The 27947-nt window shown below is 44.2% G+C and overlaps 2 protein-coding genes across 2 annotated transcripts; one reads left to right on the forward strand and one right to left on the reverse strand.

Annotated features, from left to right (window-relative positions):
* The first annotated feature begins 548 nt into the window (after positions 1-548).
* Positions 549-17978, forward strand: rsad1 (radical S-adenosyl methionine domain containing 1). Its single transcript, XM_071392887.1, has 10 exons — positions 549-987; positions 1525-1658; positions 2518-2722; positions 3605-3827; positions 4720-4862; positions 6854-6917; positions 8387-8534; positions 10327-10381; positions 11684-11787; positions 12486-17978. Exons 1-10 carry the CDS (start codon positions 844-846, stop codon positions 12607-12609), a joined length of 1344 nt encoding a protein of 447 aa, XP_071248988.1. The 5' UTR covers positions 549-843; the 3' UTR covers positions 12610-17978.
* Positions 17979-19239: 1261 nt separating this feature from the next.
* Positions 19240-20902, reverse strand: rasd2a (RASD family member 2a). The gene is made up of 2 exons (XM_071392900.1): positions 20133-20902; positions 19240-19936 (listed from the first exon to the last, which is right to left on the reverse strand). Exons 1-2 carry the CDS (start codon positions 20812-20814, stop codon positions 19410-19412), a joined length of 1209 nt encoding a protein of 402 aa, XP_071249001.1. The 5' UTR covers positions 20815-20902; the 3' UTR covers positions 19240-19409.
* Positions 20903-27947: the final 7045 nt, after the last annotated feature.

Raw genomic sequence — 27947 nt, forward strand, 5'->3', positions numbered from 1 at the left:
GAAATAGATGTTTCCATAGGAATAGATGTTTCCAAATGTTTCCATAGAAACAGATGTTTCCATTTATTTCCATAGAAACAGATGTTTCCATTTATTTCCATAGAAACAGATGTTTCCATTTCCATTAGTCTACTGCCATTTATCTCTTGTCGTCTTAGATTCCAAACATGACGTGTGGTCCATGTGAACACGTCCACATCGTCTAGATAGTCAAACTCCTGCTACGGCTCTATTTCTCTTACATTTCAAACCTGTTGCCTGGAGACATCTGACATCTCCCGATCCACAATATGGTTAGAGATGAGATTAGTCTGCTGTAGATGGTGCTCAGTGGTCACATGTCTCTATATAAAGTTACACTAATGGCCTGACTGTTTTGGAGGCCAAAATATATGATAAGAGTTTTTTCCCGACCACTCTACCTTACCAGGAACAACTCCTGGCCCTGGGAAAAAATAATGGTCTGGCCCATCAGACTGCCTGTACAGCAGACGAAATAGCACCACCGTCTGGTCGTAGTAGGTATTACACAACGGAAATCGGTTTGTTGTCTTCCTGTTTCTAGATGTGTGTTGCGGTAGGAAGTTGATCGCATGCTATTGCACGGTCTATTGACAGTAACGCTTTAGCTACATTGTGTCATGTCATGATAATGCCCGTGGTAAATCACGGATAGATACATCGACATGGTGTTACATTGTTACTAAAATAACCGGTTAGTTTGACTTGCATGCGGTTGGTGTTACAGTTCAAAGGCAACCAACTTACGAGGTAACGTTACTGTACAGTAGTGCAACAACTTGAAATGATTGTCTGACAGTCGCTCACATATTGAGTGAAAGGATGCTGAGAACATTTTTAACAGCTGTCCGAGGGCCTGCGGTCTTCGTGGGTCGGTGTTTCAGTAGTGAAGTGAGTGGTGCAGTTTCCACGTTAGCCGGTTTCTCCTCTCCACCATTCTCAACCGAGGCTTCACTCTATGTTCACGTGAGTATTGCTAGACTACTAACATTATATTCAATGAGCATCTCTCTCTCTCTACCATTCTGCCTACCGTCCCTCTTTCTGCTAGCTATCCTTCTCGCAAAAGGCAACGAATGAATGAATGAATGAGCGAAAGAGCCCCCGCGCATCTCGATAGAGATGCGCCTACTGCAGAGGAGGCTGGTGGGAGGTGCTATAGGAGGATGGGCTCATTATTATGGCTGTAACGGATTCCAGGCTGTATCACAACCGGCTGTGATTGGGAGTCCCATAGGGCGGCGCACAATTGGCCCAGCGTCATCCGGGTTTGGCAGGTGTAGGCCGTCATTGTAAATAATAATTTGTTCTTAACTGACTTGCCTAGTTAAATAAAGGTTAAATGTAAAAACAAATGGAATGGTGCCAAACATATGGGAACAGTGTGTTTGACTCAGTTCCATTGAGTCCACTCCAGCCATTACAATGAGCCTGTCCTCCTATAGCTCCTCCACCAGCCTCCTCTGTCTACTGTAACTAACCCTGATCCTCTCTTGTTCATAGTGGCCTTACTGTCTGAAGAGATGCTCCTACTGTAACTTCAACAAGTACATTCCTCGCTCTGACAACCAGGACGTCATGTTGGAGTGTCTCCAGCGGGAGACGGAGACCTTACTAAAGCTCAGCCAGGTGTCCCGGTAGGTTTACCGTCTAAATTCAACCCTCCTCTGTGGGCCATCGCCTTTAGCTTTAGTGTCTCCCTGGGAGCATCTGAAATGCCACCCTGTTCCCTAAACAGTGCACTATTTCCAGCGTGCCTGAGGCTGACTATGGAGGGAATAGGGGCCATTTTCAGACTCACTCAGGCTGCTCCTCCTCCTGGAGTTCAACTCCAACCACTATAGTCTGAGCATTTTTTCTTCTTTCTATTTTAACATCTAACTCTCTCCATGTCTCTCTCTCTCTCTCCATGTCTCTCTCTCTCTCTCTCCATGTTTCTCTCTCTCTCTCCATGTCTCTCTCTCTGTCTCCGTCTCTCTCTCTCTCCATGCCTCTCTCTAACTCTCTCTCTGTCTCCCTCTCTCTCTCTCCATGTCCCTCTCTCTGTCTCCGTCTCTCTCTCTCCATGCCCCTCTCTCTCTCTCTCTCTCTCGGTCTCTCTCTCTCTCCATGTCTCTCTCTAACTCTCTCTCTGTCTCCCTCTCTCTCTCTCCATGTCCCTCTCTCTGTCTCCGTCTCTCTCTCTCCATGCCTCTCTCTCTCTCTCGGTCTCTCTCTCTCTCATGTCTCTCTCTAACTCTCTCTCTGTCTCCCTCTGTATCTCTCTCTGTCTCCCCCTCTCTCTCACTCTGTCTCCCTCTCTCTCTCTCCATGTCTCTCTCTCTGTCTCCGTCTCTCTCTCTCTCCATGCCTCTCTCTCGGTCTCTCTCTCTCTCATGTCTCTCTCTAACTCTCTCTCTGTCTCCCTCTGTATCTCTCTCTGTCTCTCTCTCTCTGTCTCCCCCTCTCTCTCGCTCTGTCTCCCTCTCTCTCTCTCCATGTCTCTCTCATCTTCAGGATCACCTCTGTGTTTTTTGGAGGTGGGACTCCTAGCCTGGCCCGCCCCTCCACTATCGCTGCGGTCCTAGAGACGGTTGCCCGGCACTCTGGACTATCAGAGGAGGCGGAGGTCACTCTGGAGGTCAACCCCACCCCCGTAGGAAGCTCTAAGTTGGAGGACTTCCTCCATGCTGGTGTCAACCGTTTTTCCATCGGGGTGCAGGTGAGATTAAGGCTGGTGTTCAGTCAGTTGCACATAGTAGATTTCCAGAAAGCGTTCTCAGAAGTGTTGAAGTACGTCCTTCTACTGTACATCCCCTGGACTATACGAGTAATGAGAACGGTTAGGTGGAGACTAGCAACCCTTTCCCATAAAACCCATTTCTGCTACGGACACTGAAACAACAGAAAACACTGTTACTGGTGGAAAGGGAGGAAGGAGAGGAGTCCCTGGAGGATAAGAGTGTGATGCAACACAGACAGTCACTGATCACTAGCTTTGTTCTGAACAGTCAGTCACTGATCACTAGCTTTGTTCTGAACAGTCAGTCACTGATCACTAGCTTTGTTCTGAACAGGCAGTCACTGATCACTAGCTTTGTTCTGAACAGGCAGTCACTGATCACTAGCTTTGTTCCGAACAGTCAGTCACCGATCACTAGCTTTGTTCTGAACAGTCAGTCACCGATCACTAGCTTTGTTCTGACCAGTCAGTCACTGATCACTAGCTTTGTTCTGAACAGTCAGTCACTGATCACTAGCTTTGTTCTGAACAGTCAGTCACTGATCACTAGCTTTGTTCTGAACAGTCAGTCACTGATCACTAGCTTTGTTCTGAACAGTCAGTCACTGATCACTAGCTTTGTTCTGAACAGTCAGTCACTGATCACTAGCTTTGTTCTGAACAGTCAGTCACTGATCACTAGCTTTGTTCTGAACAGTCAGTCACTGATCACTAGCTTTGTTCTGACCAGTCAGTCACTGATCACTAGCTTTGTTCTGAGAGCCAGTTGTCCTTTTCCTATGTGGAAGGAGAGCTGGTCGGGGAGCTGAAGGAGACACTGTTTTAACATGTCTCATATGTCTGCTTCTTTTCAACCAACAGTCTCTCCGGGACGACGACCTGAAGGTTTTGGGGAGAGACCATAACTCCCAGCATGCTTTGCAGACCGTAGCGGAGGCTCGGAGGCTCTGCCCCGGTAGGGTGTCGGTCGACGTCATGTTCGGACGTCCTGGTCAGAGCGTTGCATCCTGGGAGTTGGAATTGGATGAGCTGCTGTCGGTGTGTGATGACCACGTCTCCCTGTACCAGCTGACCCTGGAGAGAGGCATGTCTTCCTAACACTGATAGGTTTGGTGTGTGATGACCACGTCTCCCTGTACCAGCTGACCCTGGAGAGAGGCATGTCTTCCTAACACTGATAGGTTTGGTGTGTGATGACCACGTCTCCCTGTACCAGCTGACCCTGGAGAGAGGCATGTCTTCCTAACACTGATAGGTTTGGTGTGTGATGACCACGTCTCCCTGTACCAGCTGACCCTGGAGAGAGGCATGTCTTCCTAACACTGATAGTTTTGGTGTGTGATGACCACGTCTCCCTGTACCAGCTCACCCTGGAGAGAGGCATGTCTTCCTAACACTGATAGGTTTGGTGTGTGATGACCACGTCTCCCTGTACCAGCTGACCCTGGAGAGAGGCATGTCTTCCTAACACTGATAGGTTTGGTGTGTGATGACCACGTCTCCCTGTACCAGCTGACCCTGGAGAGAGGCATGTCTTCCTAACACTGATAGGTTTGGTGTGTGATGACCACGTCTCCCTGTACCAGCTGACCCTGGAGAGAGGCATGTCTTCCTAACACTGATAGGTTTGGTGTGTGATGACCACGTCTCCCTGTACCAGCTGACCCTGGAGAGAGGCATGTCTTCCTAACACTGATCGTTTTGGGGTATTTAGAAGTTGAATTGACAGGTACAGATGGGGAGATGGAGGAGATGACTACAGGAGAGACAGTAGCAGGAACACCACCACTACACCGCCCCCAGCAGACTGAATTTTTTTACTTGCAGTGATATGTGGTTGTTTTTACTTACCGTAGTTGAGTTAGTAGCTGTAGTGATTGACAGGTAATAGGTATGAATATATGACCTGACTGTAAGTCACTCTGGATAAGAGATTCTGCTGCTAAATGACTCCAATGTAAACATGTCAACTGCAGGCACACAGCTCTTCAGGCAGGTCCAGAAAGGCCAACTGAGCGTGCCCAGTGATGACATCACAGCTGTCATGTATGAATCTGCCAGGAGGATTCTCCAGAAGAGAGGCTATCTGCAGTATGAGGTGTCCAACTTTGCAACAAATGTAAGTTCTACTCTCTTTCTCTCTGTGTGTGTGTGTGTGTGTGTGTGTGTGTGTGTGTGTGTGTGTGTGTGTGTGTGTGTGTGTGTGTGTGTGTGTGTGTGTGTGTGTGTGTGTGTGTGTGTGTGTGTGTGTGTGTGTGTGTGTGTGTGTGTGTGTGTGTGTGTGTGTGTGTGTCCTTGTGTCTGTCCTACCACTGTGCTATAGTAGAAATACGTTTAGTAGAAATACATTTAGTAGAAAACCCTGCTGTAGAAACACCTTTAGTAGAAAACCCTGCAGTAGAAACACCTTTAGTAGAAAACCCTGCAGTAGAAACACCTTTAGTAGAAAACCCTGCAGTAGAAATACCTTTAGTAGAAAACCCTGCAGTAGAAATACCTTTAGTAGAAAACCCTGCAGTAGAAATACTTTTAGTAGAAAACCCTGCTGTAGAAACACCTTTAGTAGAAAACCCTGCAGTAGAAACACCTTTAGTAGAAAACCCTGCAGTAGAGACACCTTTAGTAGAAAACCCTGCAGTAGAAACACCTTTAGTAGAAAACCCTGCTGTAGAAATTAATTTAGTAGAAAACCCTGCAGTAGAAATACCTTTAGTAGAAAACCCTGCAGTAGAAACACCTTTAGTAGAAAACCCTGCAGTAGAAACACCTTTAGTAGAAAACCCTGCAGTAGAAACACCTTTAGTAGAAAACCCTGCAGTAGAAATACCTTTAGTAGAAAACCCTGCAGTAGAAATACCTTTAGTAGAAAACCCTGCTGTAGAAACACCTTTAGTAGAAAACCCTGCTGTAGAAATTAATTTAGTAGAAAACCCTGCAGTAGAAACACCTTTAGTAGAAAACCCTGCTGTAGAAATTAATTTAGTAGAAAACCCTGCAGTAGAAATACCTTTAGTAGAAAACCCTGCTGTAGAAATAGCTTTAGTAGAAAACCCTGCTGTAGAAATTAATTTAGTAGAAAACCCTGCAGTAGAAACACCTTTAGTAGAAAACCCTGCTGTAGAAATTAATTTAGTAGAAAACCCTGCAGTAGAAATACCTTTAGTAGAAAACCCTGCTGTAGAAATAGCTTTAGTAGAAAACCCTGCTGTAGAAATTAATTTAGTAGAAAACCCTGCAGTAGAAACACCTTTAGTAGAAAACCCTGCAGTAGAAACACCTTTAGTAGAAAACCCTGCAGTAGAAATACCTTTAGTAGAAAACCCTGCAGTAGAAATACCTTTAGTAGAAAACCCTGCTGTAGAAATTAATTTAGTAGAAAACCCTGCAGTAGAAATACCTTTAGTAGAAAACCCTGCTGTAGAAATTAATTTAGTAGAAAACCCTGCTGAAGAAATTAATTTAGTAGAAAACCCTGCTGAAGAAATTAATTTAGTAGAAAACCCTGCTGTAGAAATTAATTTAGTAGAAAACCCTGCTGTAGAAATTAATTTAGTAGAAAACCCTGCTGTAGAAATTAATTTAGTAGAAAACCCTGCAGTAGAAATTAATTTAGTAGAAAACCCTGCAGTAGAAATTAATTTAGTAGAAAACCCTGCTGTAGAAATTAATTTAGTAGAAAACCCTGCTGTAGAAATTAATTTAGTAGAAAACCCTGCAGTAGAAATTAATTTAGTAGAAAACCCTGCAGTATAAATTAATTTAGTAGAAAACCCTGCTGTAGAAATTAATTTAGTAGAAAACCCTGCTGTAGAAATTAATTTAGTAGAAAACCCCGCTGAAGAAATTAATTTAGTAGAAAACCCTGCTGTAGAAATTAATTTAGTAGAAAACCCTGCTGTAGAAATTAATTTAGTAGAAAACCCTGCTGTAGAAATACCTTTTAGTAGAAAACCCTGCTGTAGAAATAGCTTTAGTAGAAAACCCTGCAGTAGAAACACCAGGCTATTCTCTGTGCTGTATTGGTTGTGGTAACTATTGAATATGAATATTACCTGCTACAGTCAGCACACATCTGTAATATACCTTGTGTATTTTCTGTTTGTTTTGAAGGGTGCCATCAGCCAACACAATATGAGCTACTGGAAGGCCAGTCAGTATCTTGGAGTGGGCCCAGGTGAGTTTATAGTGCTTTATGAATGCTCTATAACACCGTAATGAATGCTCTATAACACCGTAATGAATGCTCTATAAAGACTTTATGAATGCTCTATAACACCATAATGAATGCTCTATAAAGACTTTATGAACGCTCTATAACACCATAATGAATGCTCTATAAAGACTTTATGAATGCTCTATAACACCATAATGAATGCTCTATAAAGACTTTATGAACGCTCTATAACACCGTAATGAATGCTCTATAACACCGTAATGAATGCTCTATAACACCGTAGTGAATGCTCTATAAAGACTTTATGAATGCTCTATAAAGACTTTATGAATGCTCTATAACACCATAATGAATGCTCTATAAAGACTTTATGAATGCTCTATAACACCGTAATGAATGCTCTATAAAGACTTTATGAATGCTCTATAACACCGTAGTGAATGCTCTATAAAGACTTTATGAATGCTCTATAAAGATTTTATGAATGCTCTATAAAGACTTTATGAATGCTCTATAACACCGTAATGAATGCTCTATAAAGACTTTATGAATGCTCTATAACACCGTAATGAATGCTCTATAACACCGTAGTGAATGCTCTATAAAGACTTTATGAATGCTCTATAAAGACTTTATGAATGCTCTATAAAGACTTTATGAATGCTCTATAACACCGTAATGAATGCTCTATAAAGACTTGATGAATGCTCTATAACACCGTAATGAATGCTCTATAACACCGTAATGAACGCTCTATAACACCGTAATGAACGCTCTATAACACCGTAATGAATGCTCTATAACACCGTAGTGAATGCTCTATAAAGACTTTATGAATGCTCTATAAAGACTTTATGAATGCTCTATAACACCATAATGAATGCTCTATAACACCATAATGAATGCTCTATAAAGACTTTATGAATGCTCTATAACACCGTAATGAATGCTCTATAAAGACTTTATGAATGCTCTATAACACCGTAATGAATGCTCTATAAAGACTTTATGAATGCTCTATAACACTGTAATGAATGCTCTATAACACCGTAATGAATGCTCTATAACACCGTAATGAATGCTCTATAACACCGTAATGAATGCTCTATAAAGACTTTATGAATGCTCTATAACACCGTAATGAATGCTCTATAACACCGTAATGAATGCTCTATAACACCGTAATGAATGCTCTATAAAGACTTTATGAATGCTCTATAACACTGTAATGAATGCTCTATAACACCTTTATGAATGCTCTATAAAGACTTTATGAATGCTCTATAAAGACTTTATGAATGCTCTATAAAGACTTTATGAATGCTCTATAACACCGTAATGAATGCTCTATAAAGACTTTATGAATGCTCTATAACACCGTAGTGAATGCTCTATAAAGACTTTATGAATGCTCTATAAAGACTTTATCTGTGGTTGTTTATTTGAAGAGGGACTCTTCTGTCTACCAGGTGCCCATGGTCGCTTCGTCCCCCATGGAGAAGGGGATGTGTGTCGAGAGGCCCGTACCCAGACTCTGGAGCCTGATGTCTGGTTGAGAGAGGTGCAGCAGAGGGGTCACGGGACTCGACGCAGGATACCCCTCACCCACCTGGGACTGTGAGTCAACTACTTTCCGCTTCAGGCTGTTTACCTGCAGAGTTCACACCGTGCTGCTCATTAAAGGGATATTCCACTCCCTTTAATATTAAAGGGATATTCCACACAGGAATGAAATTCCTGTCAATTTGTTAATATTCTATGATCTCTGAGTGGGTAAGATAACTATTTTCACCATGATTTGACTTCTAAGTGGTCCGTCTGTGCAAACAGAAAATCGTGTCGTGCCACGTCATCGCGGTAAGGTTCTCGTCACTGTAGATCGGGAATAACAAACTATCACATTTCATGACACTTAAAAAATCCGTAAGTGCACTCCCCATATCAGCCAGTAGAGGGCATGAACAGACTGGTTGACTGAGTCAGCTGATCTACTGTCTGCTCTTCAGACTGTTCACCTGCAGGGTTCACACGGTGCTGCAGGTTAATGATCTACTACTAATAATACTGTTCACCTGCAGGGTTCACACGGTGCTGCACGTTAATGATCTACTTCTAATAATACTGTTCACATGCCGGGTTCACACGGTGCTGCACGTTAATTATCTACTTCTAATAATACTGTTCACACGGTGCTGCACGTTAATGATCTACTACTAATAATACTGTTCACCTGCAGGGTTCACACGGTGCTGCACGTTAATGATCTACTTCTAATAATACTGTTCACACGGTGCTGCACGTTAATGATCTACTACTAATAATACTGTTCACCTGCCGGGTTCACACGGTGCTGCACGTTAATGATCTACTTCTAATAATACTGTTCACACGGTGCTGCACGTTAATGATCTACTTCTAATAATACTGTTCACCTGCAGAGTTCACACGGTGCTGCAAGTTAATGATCTACTTCTAATAATACTGTTCACCTGCAGGGTTCACACGGTGCTGCACGTTAATGATCTACTTCTAATAATACTGTTCACCTGCCGGGTTCACACGGTGCTGCACGTTAATGATCTACTTCTAATAATACTGTTCACCTGCCGGGTTCACACGGTGCTGCACGTTAATGATCTACTTCTAATAATACTGTTCACACGGTGCTGCACGTTAATGATCTACTACTAATAATACTGTTCACCTGCAGGGTTCACACGGTGCTGCACGTTAATGATCTACTTCTAATAATACTGTTCACACGGTGCTGCACGTTAATGATCTACTTCTAATAAGACTGTTCACCTGCCGGGTTCACACGGTGCTGCACGTTAATGATCTACTTCTAATAATACTGTTCACCTGCCGGGTTCACACGGTGCTGCACGTTAATGATCTACTTCTAATAAGACTGTTCACACGGTGCTGCACGTTAATGATCTACTTCTAATAATACTGTTCACCTGCCGGGTTCACACGGTGCTGCATGTTAATGATCTACTTCTAATAAGACTGTTCACCTGCCGGGTTCACACGGTGCTGCACGTTAATGATCTACTTCTAATAATACTGTTCACCTGCCGGGTTCACACGGTGCTGCACGTTAATGATCTACTTCTAATAAGACTGTTCACACGGTGCTGCACGTTAATGATCTACTTCTAATAATACTGTTCACCTGCCGGGTTCACACGGTGCTGCACGTTAATGATCTACTTCTAATAATACTGCAGACTCACTCATAGCATGGGATTCTATTCAGGGGTTGTATTTGTACATCAAGCGCTCACGCTACAGAAACAGGAAGTCCTGCCCAATGGGCCGTTCTGACTCGGACAAGGCTTCCTTTCTCACAGCATGGCAGATAATATACTGTAGCAACTTGTTAACTTTATTCATCTGATTGCAGATTGGAGGAAGTGTTGGTCATGGGACTGCGTTTGATTGACGGCATCACTCACCAGGTAATCTAGGTTAACCCAGAATACTGACCTCATCACTCACCAGGTAATCTAGGTTAACCCAGAATACTGACCTCATCACTCACCAGGTAGTCTCGGTTAACCCAGAATACTGATGGCATCACTCACCAGGTAATCTAGGTTAACCCAGAATACTGACCTCATCACTCACCAGGTAATCTAGGATAACCCAGAATACTGACCTCATCACTCACCAGGTAATCTAGGTTAACCCAGAATACTGACCTCATCACTCACCAGGTAATCTAGGTTAACCCAGAATACTGATGGCATCACTCACCAGGTAATCTAGGTTAACCCAGAATACTGACCTCATCACTCACCAGGTAATCTAGGTTAACCCAGAATACTGATGGCATCACTCACCAGGTAATCTAGGTTAACCCAGAATACTGACCTCATCACTCACCAGGTAATCTAGGTTAACCCAGAATACTGATGGCATCACTCACCAGGTAATCTAGGTTAACCCAGAATACTGACGGCATCACTCACCAGGTAATCTAGGTTAACCCAGAATACTGATGGCATCACTCACCAGGTAATCTAGGTTAACCCAGAATACTGACGGCATCTCTCACCAGGTAATCTAGGTTAACCCAGAATACTGACGGCATCACTCACCAGGTAGTCTAGGCTAACCCAGAATACTGACGGCATCACTCACCAGGTAATCTAGGTTAACCCAGAATACTGACCGCATCACTCACCAGGTAATCTAGGTTAACCCAGAATACTGACGGCATCACTCACCAGGTAATCTAGGCTAACCCAGAATACTGACCTCATCACTCACCAGGTAATGTCTCTAGTTCACCTTACTTCCTGTCTACATCTGTCTTTATGTCTCTGATTCACCTTACTTCCTGTCTACATCTGTCTTTATGTCTCTGATTCACCTTACTTCCTGTATACATCTGTCTTTATGTCTCTGATTCACCTTACTTCCTGTATACATCTGTCTTTATGTCTCTGATTCACCTTACTTCCTGTCTACATCTGTCTTTATGTCTGTGATTCACCTTACTTCCTGTATACATCTGTCTTTATGTCTCTAGTTCACCTTACTTCCTGTCTACATCTGTCTTTATGTCTCTGATTCACCTTACTTCCTGTGTACATCGGTCTTTATGTCTCTGATTCACCTTACTTCCTGTGTACATCGGTCTTTATGTCTCTGATTCACCTTACTTCCTGTCTACATCTGTCTTTATGTCTCTGGTTCACCTTACTTCCTGTCTACATCTGTCTTTATGTCTCTGATTCGTGCTATTTCTGTGGCAGCATTGGCAGTTGTTCAGTCCCAGGGCAGATCTACACCAGATTCTCAGCTCATCCTCTGAAGTACAAGACCTTCAACAGGCAGGCCTTCTAATCCTGGATGACAGGTAACCTAGATCTTCAACAGACAGGCCTTCTAATCCTGGATGACAGGTAACCTAGACCTTCAACAGACAGGCCTTCTAATCCTGGATGACAGGTAACCCAGACCTTCAACAGACAGGTCTTCTAATCCTGGATGACAGGTAACCTAGAACTTCAACAGACAGGCCTTCTAATCCTGGATGACAGGTAACCCAGACCTTCAACAGACAGGTCTTCTAATCCCGGATGACCGGTAACCCAGACCTTCAACAGACAGGTCTTCTAATCCTGGATGACAGGTAACCCAGACCTTCAACACAGGTCTTCTAATCCTGGATGACAGGTAACCCAGACCTTCAACAGACAGGTCTTCTAATCCTGGATGACAGGTAACCCAGACCTTCAACAGACAGGTCTTCTAATCCTGGATGACAGGTAACCCAGACCTTCAACACAGGTCTTCTAATCCTGGATGACAGGTAACCCAGACCTTCAACACAGGTCTTCTAATCCTGGATCACAGGTAACCCAGACCTTCAACAGACAAGCCTTATAACTTGTGGCTTGTTTAAAGTGGGACCCAGTAGTTGTATCTCTGTGTCTGTATGAGTCTATTTGAATCAGCTGTGTAGTGGTAGGGGCAAAACCCAAAACGTGCTCCCCTTGGGGTCCCGGGACTGAGTTTGGGAAACACTGACAACCCCTTTTGTCTTGTGTGTAGGGGTCTGCGGTGCTCGTGGCAGGGCCTGGCCTTACTGGACAGCATGTTACCCACCCTGCTGCTGCTGCTGGAGGCCTACATCTCCCAGGGGCTCCAGGAGCAGCAGGCCAGGGGGCCACCATAGGAGACCAGAGAGATGGAGGACAGAGGGGCTCCAAGCCTGGCTGACCCGGAGACTGACCCAGAGACTGACCCGGAGACTGACCCAGAGACTGACCCGGAGACTGACCCAGAGACTGACCCGGAGACTGACCCGGAGACTGACCCGGAGACTGACCCGGAGACTGACCCAGCGACTGACCCGGCAGCCACTATGAACTGTAGATACGGGTCTAATCTACCATCTCCACTGATGAAGTAGATTAGCTGCAGTAAGATGACACTAAACTACAGTCACCATGTTCTGATCAGTGACGGGTTAGATGGGCCTGAGATGCTGATAAAGATCTGTACAGGATATTTACAGTTGAACAGGATGCTGCCGGGACTCAGGAAAGGTTCTCCACACCATGTCCTCTATGAACAAATCATTCTGTACCCCTTCAATGTAGTAGAGGTAATCTCTCTCTCACACACACACACACACACACACACACACACACACACACACACACACACACACACACACGACAAGCAGTTACCAAAAGCAGCAGTTAAATAAAAGGTTAGCGTGCCACGGACTCCAGTTTCTCCACGCTTATCTAGTTATCTGTCATCAGAGCTGTAGTGAACCACTGTTATTGTCAAAGTCCCTCTAATGGATCTCTGCTTCCCCATCATCATAGCGTGAGAAGATGTAGCGTGAGCAGGGGGCTGGGTCACCTGACAGAGAGAGAGTGGGTGAGCAGGGGGCTGGGTCACCTGGCAGAGAGAGAGTGGGTGGGTGGTTGGATGGGGAGAGTGACGCGGTCGTGGTCCCTGTATCTGGCCCAGGTGCAGAGCAGATGCCAGATTAGACAGACAGACTTAAACCTTCTGTTGTCCATCAGCTGTGATGAAAGGCTTGGTCTGACAGGTACACAACATGTAATCCACCAAGAAGAGTCTGGAGCGTGTTGTTTAAGCATGAAGACAGCACCACAACACTAGACTGGAGCGTGTTGTTTAAGCATGAAGACAGCACCACAACACTGTAGACTGGAGCGTGTTGTTTAAGCATGAAGACAGCACCACCACACTGTAGACTGGAGCGTGTTGTTTAAGCCTGAAGACAGCACCACAACACTGTAGACTGGAGCGTGTTGTTTAAGCATGAATACAGCACCACAACACTGTAGACTGGAGCGTGTTGTTTAAGCCTGAAGACAGCACCACAACACTGTAGACTGGAGCGTGTTGTTTAAGCATGAAGACAGCACCACAACACTGTAGACTGGAGCGTGTTGTTTAAGCATGAAGACAGCATCACAACACTGTAGACTGGAGCGTGTTGTGGAGGCTTGTTGAGATGGGCCTCTTGACACGCTGGGTGTATTGTAGTTATAGTGTACATGGGTTAATAAGAAGAGCACATTTATAATATAATAATTATAACCGATTGCCAAGTAAGATAGACTGTGAAATGCATAGTTGGTTTAATTCTTACTCAATAAAAATGTAAAGTGCTTTCTACTATTCATTCTGATATTAATGGTCATTCATGCTCATTAAAGAAATTGTGTGCATTCCCTATAAATGTAACTCCTTTTGACCTGAGTCCTGACCTGAGTCCTGACCTGAGTCCTGACCTGAGTCCTGACCTGAGTCCTGACCTGAGTCCTGACCTGAGCCCTGACCTGAGCCCTGACCTGAGTCCTGACCTGAGTCCTGACCTGAGTCCTGACCTGAGTCCTGACCTGAGTCCTGACCTGAGCCCTGACCTGAGCCCTGACCTGAGCCCTGAGCCCTGACCTGAGCCCTGAGCCCTGAGCCCTGACCTGAGCCCTGACCTGAGCCCTGAGCCCTGACCTGAGTCCTGACCTGAGCCCTGACCTGAGTCCTGACCTGAGCCCTGACCAAAACGAGTGCATTACATAGGGAATAGGATGCCATTTGGAATGCACACAATATCAGCTGTGGGTTGTCATCTCTCCATGTCTCTTTCTCCATGTCTCCATGTCTCTTTCTCCATGTCTCTTTCTCCATGTCTCTCTCTGTCTCCATGTCTCTCTCTGTCTCCATGTCTCTTTCTCCATGTCTCCATGTCTCTTTCTCCATGTCTCTCTCCATGTCTCTCTCTGTCTCCATGTCTCTCTCCATGTCTCTCTCTGTCTCCATGTCTCTTTCTCCATGTCTCTCTCTGTCTCCATGTCTCTCTCCATGTCTCTCTCTGTCTCCATGTCTCTTTCTCCATGTCTCTCTCTGTCTCCATGTCTCTTTCTCCATGTCTCTCTCTGTCTCCATGTCTCTCTCCATGTCTCTTTTTCAATGTCTCCATGTCTCTCTCCATGTCTCTCTCTGTCTCCATGTCTCTCTCTGTCTCCATGTCTCTTTCTCCATGTCTCCATGTCTCTTTCTCCATGTCTCTCTCCATGTCTCTCTCTGTCTCCATGTCTCTTTCTCCATGTCTCTCTCTGTCTCCATGTCTCTTTCTCCATGTCTCTTTCTCCATGTCTCTCTCTGTCTCCATGTCTCTCTCTGTCTCCATGTCTCTTTCTCCATGTCTCCATGTCTCTTTCTCCATGTCTCTCTCCATGTCTCTCTCTGTCTCCATGTCTCTCTCCATGTCTCTCTCTGTCTCCATGTCTCTTTCTCCATGTCTCTCTCTGTCTCCATGTCTCTCTCCATGTCTCTCTCTGTCTCCATGTCTCTTTCTCCATGTCTCTCTCTGTCTCCATGTCTCTTTCTCCATGTCTCTCTCTGTCTCCATGTCTCTCTCCATGTCTCTTTTTCAATGTCTCCATGTCTCTCTCCATGTCTCTCTCTGTCTCCATGTCTCTCTCTGTCTCCATGTCTCTCTCCATGTCTCTCTCTGTCTCCATGTCTCTGTCTCCATGTCTCTCTCCATGTCTTTCTCTGTCTCCATGTCTCTCTCCATGTCTCTCTCTGTCTCCATGTCTCTTTCTCCATGTCTCCATGTCTCTTTCTCCATGTCTCCATGTCTCTCTCTGTCTCCATGTCTCTTTCTCTCTGTCTCCATGTCTCTCTCCATGTCTCTTTCTCAATGTCTCCATGTCTCTCTCTCTGTCTCCATGTCTCTCTCCATGTCTCTTTCTCAATGTCTCCATGTCTCTCTCTGTCTCCATGTCTCTCTCCATGTCTCTCTCTCTCTCCATGTCTCTCTCTGTCTCCATGTCTCTCTCTCTCTCCATGTCTCTTTCTCAATGTCTCCATGTCTCTTTCTCAATGTCTCCATGTCTCTCTCTGTCTCCATGTCTCTCTCTGTCTCCATGTCTCTCTCCATGTCTCTTTCTCAATGTCTCCATGTCTCTCTCTGTCTCCATGTCTCTCTCCATGTCTCTCTCTCTCTCCATGTCTCTCTCTGTCTCCATGTCTCTCTCTCTCTCCATGTCTCTTTCTCAATGTCTCCATGTCTCTTTCTCAATGTCTCCATGTCTCTCTCTGTCTCCATGTCTCTCTCTGTCTCCATGTCTCTCTCTGTCTCCATGTCTCTCTCTGTCTCCATGTCTCTCTCTGTCTCCATGTCTCTCTCTGTCTCCATGTCTCTCTCCATGTCTCCATGTCTCTCTCCATGTCTCTCTCCATGTCTCCATGTCTCTGTCTCTCTCCATGTCTCCATGTCTCTCTCTCCATGTCTCCATGTCTCTCTCTCCATGTCTCCATCCATGTCTCTCTCTGTCTCCATGTCTCTCTCTGTCTCCATGTCTCTTTCTCCATGTCTCCATGTCTCTGTCTCCATGTCTCTTTCTCCATGTCTCTCTCCATGTCTCCATGTCTCTCTCTCCATGTCTCCATGTCTCTCTCCATGTCTCTCTCCATGTCTCTCTCTGTTTATTGCTCTAAACTTGTGTTTTCCCCTGTTCCGTGTGTTGACCTGTATAGAGAAGGGCCCTGTGTTGACCTGTATAGAGAAGGGCCCTGTGTTGACCTGTATAGAGAAGGAGACACAAATGGCACTCTATTCCCTGTGTAGTGCGCTACATTTGACCCATAGGGTTCTGGTCTAAAGTAGTGCATTATGTAGGGAATAGAGTTCCATTTGGGAGGCCTCCTTGGTATCATGATAGGCTTGTACTGGTGCTGCTGTGTTCTTCAGAGATGTCTGGATGAATGATTAGCAGTAATGTGAGCAGACTGACACTACTGGGTAATGTTCACCACTCCTACAACCTGCTGCTGAGGGGGTTTTGCATTTCAATAGTGGAGCATCTGCAGGTGCAGTCAAATTGGAAGCTGTTGACAAGGACCCAATGAATACAAATTCATTGATGCAGCTCTATGACCCAATATACCAGGCAGGTAGGATCATAGAATGCTACATTCTATGGGAAGAGTAGTGACGACCCACAGCCTTTAATTGCCTACATAATTGATGAGTTTATTTCCAAAACACAATTTTTTTTGTAAAAACATTTTTTTTAACTTTTATTTTACTAGGCATGTTTTCACATTTGTGTTTTTTCATCAGAAATGGTTGCTAACGGGTTCCTTCATGTTTCTGTAAAAAATTATTGTTATTATTCATAGATATTGTTATTTTTTTCCCCCGTAGATTTTGGATGTGTATGAAAATTTGTTTTTTTTGCGAAACACTATACAGTAGCTGGAATGTTACGTTCCTACCCTGTATACTGGACTGTGATATGTGGTCGTCTCACCATATCTTCAGATTAATGCACTGGATAAGAGCGTCTGCTAAATGACTACATTTGAAATGTAAATGTTTTACATACAGATCTCATATTACTGTATTGAATAATTGTTTACCTTTTTTTTTATTTGTCACTTATAATTTTCATTTTTTTTTTTTTTTTAATAGTTACATTTGACTGTGTAGCAGTACTACTGATTTCTCTGAGAGTGAGGCAGATATATATTATTACTGTGTAAAACCTAGCAGTACTACTGATTTCTCTGAGAGTGAGGCAGATATATATTATTACTGTGTAAAACCTAGCAGTACTACTGATTTCTCTGAGAGTGAGGCAGATATATATTATTACTGTGTAAAACCTAGCAGTACTACTGATTTCTCTGAGAGTGAGGCAGATATATATTATTACTGTGTAAAACCTAGCAGTACTACTGATTTCTCTGAGAGTGAGGCAGATATATATTATTACTGTGTAAAACCTAGCAGTACTACTGATTTCTCTGAGAGTGAGGCAGATATATATTATTACTGTGTGAAACCTAGCAGTACTACTGATTTCTCTGAGAGTGAGGCAGATATTTAGCAAAAAAAAACATTATTATTTGTCTCTGAAATGAAGCAAGTTATTTAAAACTAAACACGTCTGTCATTGAACAACCGCTTGAGTGATTTTCATTAGTGAAAAAACACACCAATCTCTTTCATAATTTCTTTAAACAATTAAAGCTAATTTATCAACATTTTTGAAAATGGATATATAGCGTTTTGGAATGAAACTCTTCAATTACTACGTCACACATTGAGTGTTAAGATTTGTTATTTTGATAAACAGTCTGTTATTTTTATTCGGTTTTTATAATGGAAGGACATTCAATGTGGTGAACGTTTGCTTTAGACAAGGGCAGGACAGTAAGCTCTATCATAAAATAAATGTATAGAATAATGTTTTAGAATAATATGTCTTCTTCGTTGTACTATCTCTCTCTCTCAATGTTTTCACATTCAGAATGAATGGTTTTGTCTACTTGCCCCCAAAAGGAATGATATGCAGTTTATTGTCTGTCACAAGGGAGACTTTCGTGTCTATATTGGAACCGCAGTGCTCACCGTTAACAACATGGTACCCAACAGTATTTAATGAGTGTTTCGTGCCGGTTAATGTTTGATCATGTTTCCCTTGGAAATACTCCTGTATGAACGTACATGTTGGTACGCCCTGTCCATGGTGCTGAAACAGAGAGGACGGATAATATCACATTGACACTTCCCCATGGAAATAATGTAGGCCTGTTGCTTTCAATATTTGGTAATTAACTTAATAACCCTGGCATTTATAATTAAGTCGACCTGTAAAAGGACTCTCACTTCCCTGCTGATACTATGGCTGCGTAATTGTGTAATTTCTATGGTTAATTGAGCACGATTAATTCACGTCATTAAGAGCCTTTCGTTGCAATAGAACGCCGGGGGGGGGGGGGGGGCATTGCGGAAATGCTCCACACTCAAAGCATTGCCTTGAGCTTTTAACAGAAAGGAGAGAACTGACGTGCCCACTGGAGAGGTGTTATAGAACATAGCACCCCTGCAGGCTTTTACCACCCACATACTTTCTCTGTGAATCTGTCCATAAATGGTAATCCTTCGGATTTGATATGGAGCTTTGTAGCTCAGTTGATAGATCATGGCGCTTGCAACGCTAGTTGTTTCGATACCTGGGACCACCCACAACATTTATGCACGAGTGAATGTAAGTCGCTTTGGATTCCATTTAAAGCGCCTGTTAAATGGAATATATAACCAATACCTATAAAGAGTAAATTGTTTGATATCAAATGGAATATATAACCAATACCTATAAAGAGTCAATTGTTTGATATCAATCACTTGTTTCAAATTGTCTGATGTTTTTTTTTCTCCCTACTAACTTAGTTGAATCTCGCTTTGGGCGCCTGCTAAGTGTAAAATGATAGGCTACCTAAAATATCACAACACACACTCATATCAATATAATAATACATGTTTTATTATTTCACAGTACACAAAGAAAATCTAAATTTACATAGTTGGCTCAACTGGTCCAGCCAGTAGCCTAAAGCAGAGTATAACTCTTGACATAGTGGTTATATATTGTAATACTACAATATGTTTCTTGTACTGAGAAGTCCCTCAATTCATTGAATTTGACACTTCTCTATGGGTTTGCTCCGTTTAGTGGGGCTGGGGCCCATTACCCGCTGTAGGTCGCTGTTAAAGCTGGGGCGGCGGGCCAGTGGGTACACCGCACCGCATGGCGCGTCTGGAACCAACGCACGACTACGTCTGCCGCAACGGCTTCTGCTGGTGCTCAGCGCCTGGTAGGTACGTATGGAGATCTCGCGGTGCTGCGACGGACGCGTCTCGGTAGGGAGACCGCCTAGCTTGACAAGGGCTTCGAACATCTCTTCTAGACTGGTACTGTCTTTGGCTGATGTCTCGAAGAGCGCCGTGTCCTCCCCAAGAGCTCGGAACATCTCCGGACGACTGATGACCCTCTCCGCCTCTAAATCCACTTTGTTGCCGCATATCACCATGGGAACCCGGGCATTCTCTTTGAGCTTCATCAGCTTGGTCTTGGCTGCTATTATCTCTTTGCGCAGTGTGTACACCTCTTTGAAGGAGTCTCTGTCATCCACACTGAACACCAGGAGAAATATGTCACCTGTTGTAGAGAAGAGCACAGATTTAGTGATTTGATTCAATGCAACAACAAAAAACACCCACATTCATTTTCCAACTCAATGTATTAGATCAAGGCTATGCAAAGGCCAATTCAATGCACACAAAAACACTTTTCATTGTCCAACTCAATTCGATTTATACACAGTCAATAGCCTATACACTCATAACCTACACACCTGTCAGTATGGACAGCCTCCGTCTGGCGGGGAAGTCTCTCTCCTTCGCTGCGTCCAGGATATCAATCTGATAGGTTTCTCCTCGGATCTGGTACAACTTCCTGTGGAAGTCTTCTGCCGTCGGCTCGTACTGTTCCTCGAACCCGTCGCGCAGGAACCGCCTGAGAATGTTCGTCTTGCCCACTCTGGGCGCGCCGAGTACTACAACGCGCCGGCAGTTACGGGGCTTGGTGAGGCGCATCTCCTCCAGTGGCGCGGTGCATGGAGTCTGGTCCGGGAGGGTCAACGTCGCTAGCGGGTCGAAGGATCTTCTTTTGGGGAACATTTCCGAGGATGTAGCCTGAGTGGTCCCCGTGCTGGAAGACCGGACCACCCTCGTCTTGTCCGTGTGTCTCCAGTGCTCAGTGACCGTTTTAAAGATCCCTTTACTCGCCTTGGTCATGCTCGAGACCTTTTTGTATTGCATGAGGATTGTAGGAGATTGACAGTTGACACCTGAGACTTTAACATTGGGAAGCTGGTCGGACATCGTTTGTTCAACATTATCGTCCATGTTGAGCTGGGTCTGTGGATGCCCGGCTGTTGCACAAGAGCTGAACGTGTCGGTGGTGCCATCAACGGAAAGGTAGACTACTTTCTCTGTTGTGTTCACCTCCATGTTCCTTCCAGGCACGGGGATCATCCGGAGTGTCTGTTGTTACAGGTCTGTTACACCTGTTACTTCACCATGTGATGCGTTGCAGTGGAGCGTTGCAGTGTGCGGAGAGGAGCGTCGGCGCGGGTATTTATAGAGTATGGCTGGGCAGATTGGTTGCTACGTCATTAGATAGAAACATCGCATCAACACTCCGCTCCTTTTATGGTAGTATCATAGAAATATCTGTAATCATGTGATATCAGTCAAGTGTAGGCTATAGCCTTCAAATTCACATATCAGGGAAACCCATAGCAAAGGAAGATGGAGCACAGCTGGAGATGGAGCACAGCTAGAGATAGAGATGGAGCACGGCTAGAGAAGGAGATGGAGCACAGCTAGAGATGGAGATGGAGCACAGCTAGAGATGGAGATGGAGCATAGCTGGAGATGGAGATGGAGCACAGCTAGAGATGGAGATGGAGCACAGCTAGAGATGGAGATGGAGCACAGCTAGAGATGGAGATGGAGCACAGATGGAGATGGAGCACAGCTGGAGATGGAGCACGGCTAGAGATGGAGCACAGCTGGAGATGGAGATGGAGCACAGATGGAGATGGAGAACAGCTAGAGGTGGAGATGGAGCACAGCTAGAGATGGAGCACAGCTAGAGATAGAGATGGAGCACAGCTAGAGATAGAGATGGAGCACAGCTAGAGATGGAGCACAGCTAGAGATGGAGATGGAGCACAGATGGAGATGGAGCACAGCTAGAGATGGAGATGGAGCACAGCTAGAGATGGAGATGGAGCACAGCTAGAGATGGAGATGGAGCACAGCTAGAGATGGAGATGGAGCACAGCTAGAGATGGAGACGGAGCACAGCTAGAGATGGAGATGGAGCACAGATGGAGATGGAGATGGAGCACAGCTAGAGGTGGAGATGGAGCACAGCTAGAGATGGAGCACAGCTAGAGATAGAGATGGAGCACAGCTAGAGATAGAGATGGAGCACAGCTAGAGATGGAGCACAGCTAGAGATGGAGATGGAGCACAGATGGAGATGGAGCACAGCTAGAGATGGAGATGGAGCACAGCTAGAGATGGAGCACAGCTAGAGATGGAGATGGAGCACAGCTAGAGATGGAGATGGAGCACAGCTAGAGATGGAGCACAGCTAGAGATGGAGATGGAGCACAGCTAGAGATGGAGCACAGCTAGAGATGGAGATGGAGCACAGCTAGAGATGGAGATGGAGCACAGCTAGAGATGGAGATGGAGCACAGCTAGAGATGGAGATGGAGCACAGCTAGAGATGGAGATGGAGCAGTACTGAACATAAGGAGCTGACCAGTGCTGGACAGAGACACATTCATTTAAACACCGGAAGGAAGAACTTGAACTACAAAAGCAATGTTTCTTGGTATATGGGGTATAATTAGAGGTATATGGGGAATATTTAGGGGTATATGGGGTGTAATTAGCAGTATATGGGGTATAATTAGTAGGTATATGGGGTATAATTAGAGGTATATTTAGGGGTATATGGGGTGTAATTAGGGGTACATGGGGTATAATTAGTAGGTATATGGGGTGTAGATAGAGGTATATGGGGTATATTTAGGGGTATATGGTGTATAATTAGAGGTATATGGGGTATAATTAGGGGTATATGGGGTGTAATTAGCGGTATATGGGGTATATGGGGTGTAATTAGTAGGTATATGGGGTATAATTAGAGGTATATTTAGGGGTATATGGGGTGTAATTAGCAGTATATGGGGTATAATTAGTAGGTATATGGGGTATAATTAGAGGTATATTTAGGGGTATATGGGGTGTAATTAGGGGTACATGGGGTATAATTAGAGGTACATGGGGTGTAATTAGTAGGTATATGGCTGTAATTAGAGGTATATGGGGTATATGGGGTGTAATTAGTAGGTATATGGGGTATAATTAGTAGGTATATGGGGTATAATTAGAGGTATATTTAGGGGTATATGGGGTGTAATTAGTAGGTATATGGGGTATATTTAGAGGTATATTTAGGGGTATATGGGGTGTAATTAGGGGTATATGGGGTGTAATTAGTAGGTATATTTGGTATATGGGGTATAATTAGGGGTATAATTAGGGGTACATGGGGTATAATTAGTAGGTATATGGGTGTAATTAGTAGGTATATGGGTGTAATTAGAGGTATATGGGGTATATGGGGTGTAATTAGCAGTATATGGGGTATAATTAGTAGGTATATGGGGTATAATTAGAGGTATATTTAGGGGTATATGGGGTGTAATTAGGGGTACATGGGGTATAATTAGAGGTACATGGGGTGTAATTAGTAGGTATATGGCTGTAATTAGAGGTATATGGGGTATATGGGGTGTAATTAGTAGGTATATGGGGTATAATTAGTAGGTATATGGGGTATAATTAGAGGTATATTTAGGGGTATATGGGGTGTAATTAGTAGGTATATGGGGTATATTTAGAGGTATATTTAGGGGTATATGGGGTGTAATTAGGGGTATATGGGGTGTAATTAGTAGGTATATTTGGTATATGGGGTATAATTAGGGGTATAATTAGGGGTACATGGGGTATAATTAGTAGGTATATGGGTGTAATTAGTAGGTATATGGGTGTAATTAGAGGTATATGGGGTATATGGGGTGTAGATAGAGGTATATAGGGTGTAGATAGAGGTATATGGGGTGTAATTAGAGGTATATTTAGTAGGTATTAGGGGTATATGGGGTATAATTAGTAGGTATATGGGGTATATTTAGGGGTATATGGGGTATAATTAGTAGGTATATGGGGTATAATTAGTAGGTATATGGGGTATAATTAGGGGTATATGGGGTGTAATTAGAGGTATATGGGGTATATTTAGTAGGTATATGGGGTATATTTAGGGGTATATGGGGTGTAATTAGTAGGTATATGAGGTATAATTAGGGGTATATGGGGTGTAATTAGTAGGTATATGAGGTATAATTAGAGGTATATGGGGTATAATTAGAGGTATATGGGGTATAATTAGGGGTATATGGGGTGTAATTAGTAGGTATATGAGGTATAATTAGAGGTATATGGGGTATAATTAGAGGTATATGGGGTATAATTAGGGGTATATGGGGTGTAATTAGTAGGTATATGAGGTATAATTAGAGGTATATGGGGTATAATTAGAGGTATATGGGGTATAATTAGGGGTACATGGGGTATATTTAGAGGTTATGGGGTGTAATATGAGGTATATGGGGTATATGGGGTATATTTAGACATTCGATTTAGGCTATTTCTGGACATCCGATGAGACGTGGGCGACGGGACACCCCTGGCCCTGTTCTCCCCTCTCTCTGTAATAACGGGATGGCTCTCTACCCACCCCTGGCCCTGTTCTCCCCTCTCCCTGTAATAATGTGATGGCTCTCTACCCACATCATCCAGCTAGCTAGTCATCATGGGTCCTGGGGCTCACACGTAGGTGGGGAATGATCCTGGGAAACGTGACAGATCATCATTCACCGTGTGCACACAGGCATAGTGTTTCCCTGTATGATACACTGCAGTAACAGACATAGTGTTTTCCCTGTATGATACACTGCAGTAACAGACATAGTGTTTCCCCTGTATGATACACTGCAGTAACAGACATAGTGTTTCCCCTGTATGATACACTGCAGTAACAGACATAGTGTTTTCCCTGTATGGTACACTGCAGTAACAGACATAGTGTTTCCCCTGTATGATACACTGCAGTAACAGACATAGTGTTTCCCCTGTATGATACACTGCAGTAACAGGCATAGTGTTTCCCCTGTATGATACACTGCAGTAACAGACATAGTGTTTCCCCTGTATGATACACTGCAGTAACAGGCATAGTGCTTCCCCTGTATGATACACTGCAGTAACAGCATAGTGTTTCCCTGTATGATACACTGCAGTAACAGACATAGTGTTTCCCCTGTATGGTACACTGCAGTAACAGACATAGTGTTTCCCCTGTATGATACACTGCAGTAACAGGCATAGTGTTTCCCTGTATGGTACACTGCAGTAACAGACATAGTGTTTCCCTGTATGATACACTGCAGTAACAGACATAGTGTTTTCCCTGTATGGTACACTGCAGTAAACGGCATAGTGTTTCCCCTGTATGATACACTGCAGTAACAGCATAGTGTTTCCCTGTATGATACACTGCAGTAACAGACATAGTGTTTCCCCTGTATGGTACACTGCAGTAACAGACATAGTGTTTCCCCTGTATGATACACTGCAGTAACAGGCATAGTGTTTCCCTGTATGGTACACTGCAGTAACAGGCATAGTGTTTCCCTGTATGGTACACTGCAGTAACAGACATAGTGTTTCCCTGTATGGTACACTGCAGTAACAGACATAGTGTTTCCCTGTATGATACACTGCAGTAACAGACATAGTGTTTTCCCTGTATGGTACACTGCAGTAAACGGCATAGTGTTTCCCCTGTATGATACACTGCAGTAACAGCATAGTGTTTCCCTGTATGATACACTGCAGTAACAGACATAGTGTTTCCCCTGTATGGTACACTGCAGTAACAGACATAGTGTTTCCCCTGTATGATACACTGCAGTAACAGGCATAGTGTTTCCCTGTATGGTACACTGCAGTAACAGACATAGTGTTTCCCTGTATGATACACTGCAGTAACAGACATAGTGTTTCCCTGTATGATACACTGCAGTAACAGGCATAGTGTTTCCCTGTATGGTACACTGCAGTAACAGACATAGTGTTTGCCCTCTATGATACACTGCAGTAAACAGCATAGTGTTTCCCCTGTATGATACACTGCAGTAACAGGCATAGTGTTTCCCTGTATGGTACACTGCAGTAACAGACATAGTGTTTCCCCTGTATGATACACTGCAGTAACAGACATAGTGTTTCCCCTGTATGATACACTGCAGTAACAGGCATAGTGTTTCCCCTGTATGGTACACTGCAGTAACAGGAATAGTGTTTCCCTGTATGATACACTGCAGTAACAGGCATAGTGTTTCCCTGTATGATACACTGCAGTAACAGGCATAGTGTTTCCCCTGTATGATACACTGCAGTAACAGGCATAGTGTTTCCCCTGTATGATACACTGCAGTAACAGGCATAGTGTTTCCCCTGTATGATACACTGCAGTAAACGGCATAGTGTTTCCCCTGTATGATACACTGCAGTAACAGGCATAGTGTTTCCCTGTATGATACACTGCAGTAACAGACATAGTGTTTTCCCTGTATGATACACTGCAGTAACAGGCGTAGTGTTTTCCCTGTATGGTACACTGCAGTAACAGACATAGTGTTTCCCCTGTATGATACACTGCAGTAAACGGCATAGTGTTTTCCCTGTATGGTACACTGCAGTAACAGACATAGTGTTTTCCCTGTATGGTACACTGCAGTAACAGACATAGTGTTTTCCCTGTATGGTACACTGCAGTAACAGACATAGTGTTTCCCCTGTATGATACACTGCAGTAAACGGCATAGTGTTTTCCCTGTATGGTACACTGCAGTAACAGACATAGTGTTTCCCCTGTATGATACACTGCAGTAACAGACATAGTGTTTCCCTGTATGATACACTGCAGTAACAGGCATAGTGTTTCCCCTGTATGATACACTGCAGTAACAGACATAGTGTCTCCCTGTATGGTACACTGCAGTAACAGACATAGTGTTTCCCCTGTATGATACACTGCAGTAAACGGCATAGTGTTTCCCCTGTATGGTACACTGCAGTAACAGACATAGTGTTTTCCCTGTATGGTACACTGCAGTAACAGGCATAGTGTTTCCCCTGTATGGTACACTGCAGTAACAGACATAGTGTTTCCCCTGTATGATACACTGCAGTAACAGGCATAGTGTTTCCCCTGTATGGTACACTGCAGTAACAGACATAGTGTTCCCCCTGTATGGTACATTGCAGTAATTAAGATCATTGTTATGTCTGTGGTCACTAATTGGTTTCCTAATGGTTCAGCTTTGTGACCAGGCTGGCTAATTTGTGTGCTATAAATATGGATAAAGGTTTTTTTTCTATGATGTGTTTATAAAAAATGTATTCAATTAGACTTTTCAAAAGCATCACAGTATTTCCATGATGGACAGGGTTAGGGTTTGTGTGGATAATAAAGGGAGCAAATTAAAAAGCATCACGTTGTGTGCAACATGAAATAATGATTCTCTGTGAAGTCCCAGGATCCGTGTCCCACGCAGCAGTAAAGGATCCGTGTTCCATGCAGCTGTAAAGGATCCGGGTCCCATGCAGCAGTAAAGGATCCGGGTCCCATGCAGCAGTAAAGGATCAGTGTCCCATGCAGCAGTAAAGGATCAGTGTCCCATGCAGCAGTAAAGGATCAGTGTCCCATGCAGCAGTAAAGGATCAGTGTCCCATGCAGCTGTAAAGGATCCGGGTCCCATGCAGCAGTAAAGGATCCGTGTCCCATGCAGCAGTAAAGGATCCGTGTCCCACGCAGCAGTAAAGGATCAGTGTCCCATGCAGCTGTAAAGGATCCGGGTCCCATGCAGCAGTAAAGGATCAGTGTCCCATGCAGCAGTAAAGGATCAGTGTCCCATGCAGCAGTAAAGGATCAGTGTCCCATGCAGCAGTAAAGGATCCGTGTCCCATGCAGCAGTAAAGGATCCGTGTCCCATGCAGCAGTAAAGGATCAGTGTCCCACGCAGCAGTAAAGGATCAGTGTCCCACGCAGCAGTAAAGGATCAGTGTCCCATGCAGCAGTAAAGGATCAGTGTCCCATGCAGCAGTAAAGGATCAGTGTCCCATGCAGCAGTAAAGGATCCGTGTCCCATGCAGCAGTAAAGGATCCGTGTCCCATGCAGCAGTAAAGGATCAGTGTCCCATGCAGCAGTAAAGGATCAGTGTCCCATGCAGCAGTAAAGGATCAGTGTCCCATGCAGCAGTAAAGGATCCGTGTCCCATGCAGCAGTAAAGGATCCGTGTCCCATGCAGCAGTAAAGGATCAGTGTCCCACGCAGCAGTAAAGGATCAGTGTCCCACGCAGCAGTAAAGGATCAGTGTCCCATGCAGCAGTAAAGGATCAGTGTCCCATGCAGCAGTAAAGGATCAGTGTCCCATGCAGCAGTAAAGGATCC

This window comes from Salvelinus alpinus, chromosome 1, assembly GCF_045679555.1.
Source record: "Salvelinus alpinus chromosome 1, SLU_Salpinus.1, whole genome shotgun sequence".
NCBI lineage: Eukaryota > Metazoa > Chordata > Actinopteri > Salmoniformes > Salmonidae > Salvelinus > Salvelinus alpinus.

Bases quoted from the DNA above. Each gene is read 5' to 3' on its own strand.
- rsad1 (XM_071392887.1), top strand. From the start codon at position 844: ATGCTGAGAACATTTTTAACAGCTGTCCGAGGGCCTGCGGTCTTCGTG. The intron at 3,828-4,719 runs GCATGTCTTCCT...TGTCAACTGCAG, and splicing joins CCAGCTGACCCTGGAGAGAG to GCACACAGCTCTTCAGGCAG. The intron at 11,788-12,485 runs GTAACCTAGATC...TCTTGTGTGTAG, and splicing joins CTTCTAATCCTGGATGACAG to GGGTCTGCGGTGCTCGTGGC.
- rasd2a (XM_071392900.1), bottom strand. From the start codon at position 20,814: ATGATCCCCGTGCCTGGAAGGAACATGGAGGTGAACACAACAGAGAAA. The intron at 19,937-20,132 runs GTGTGTAGGTTA...TCTCTACAACAG, and splicing joins GAGGCTGTCCATACTGACAG to GTGACATATTTCTCCTGGTG.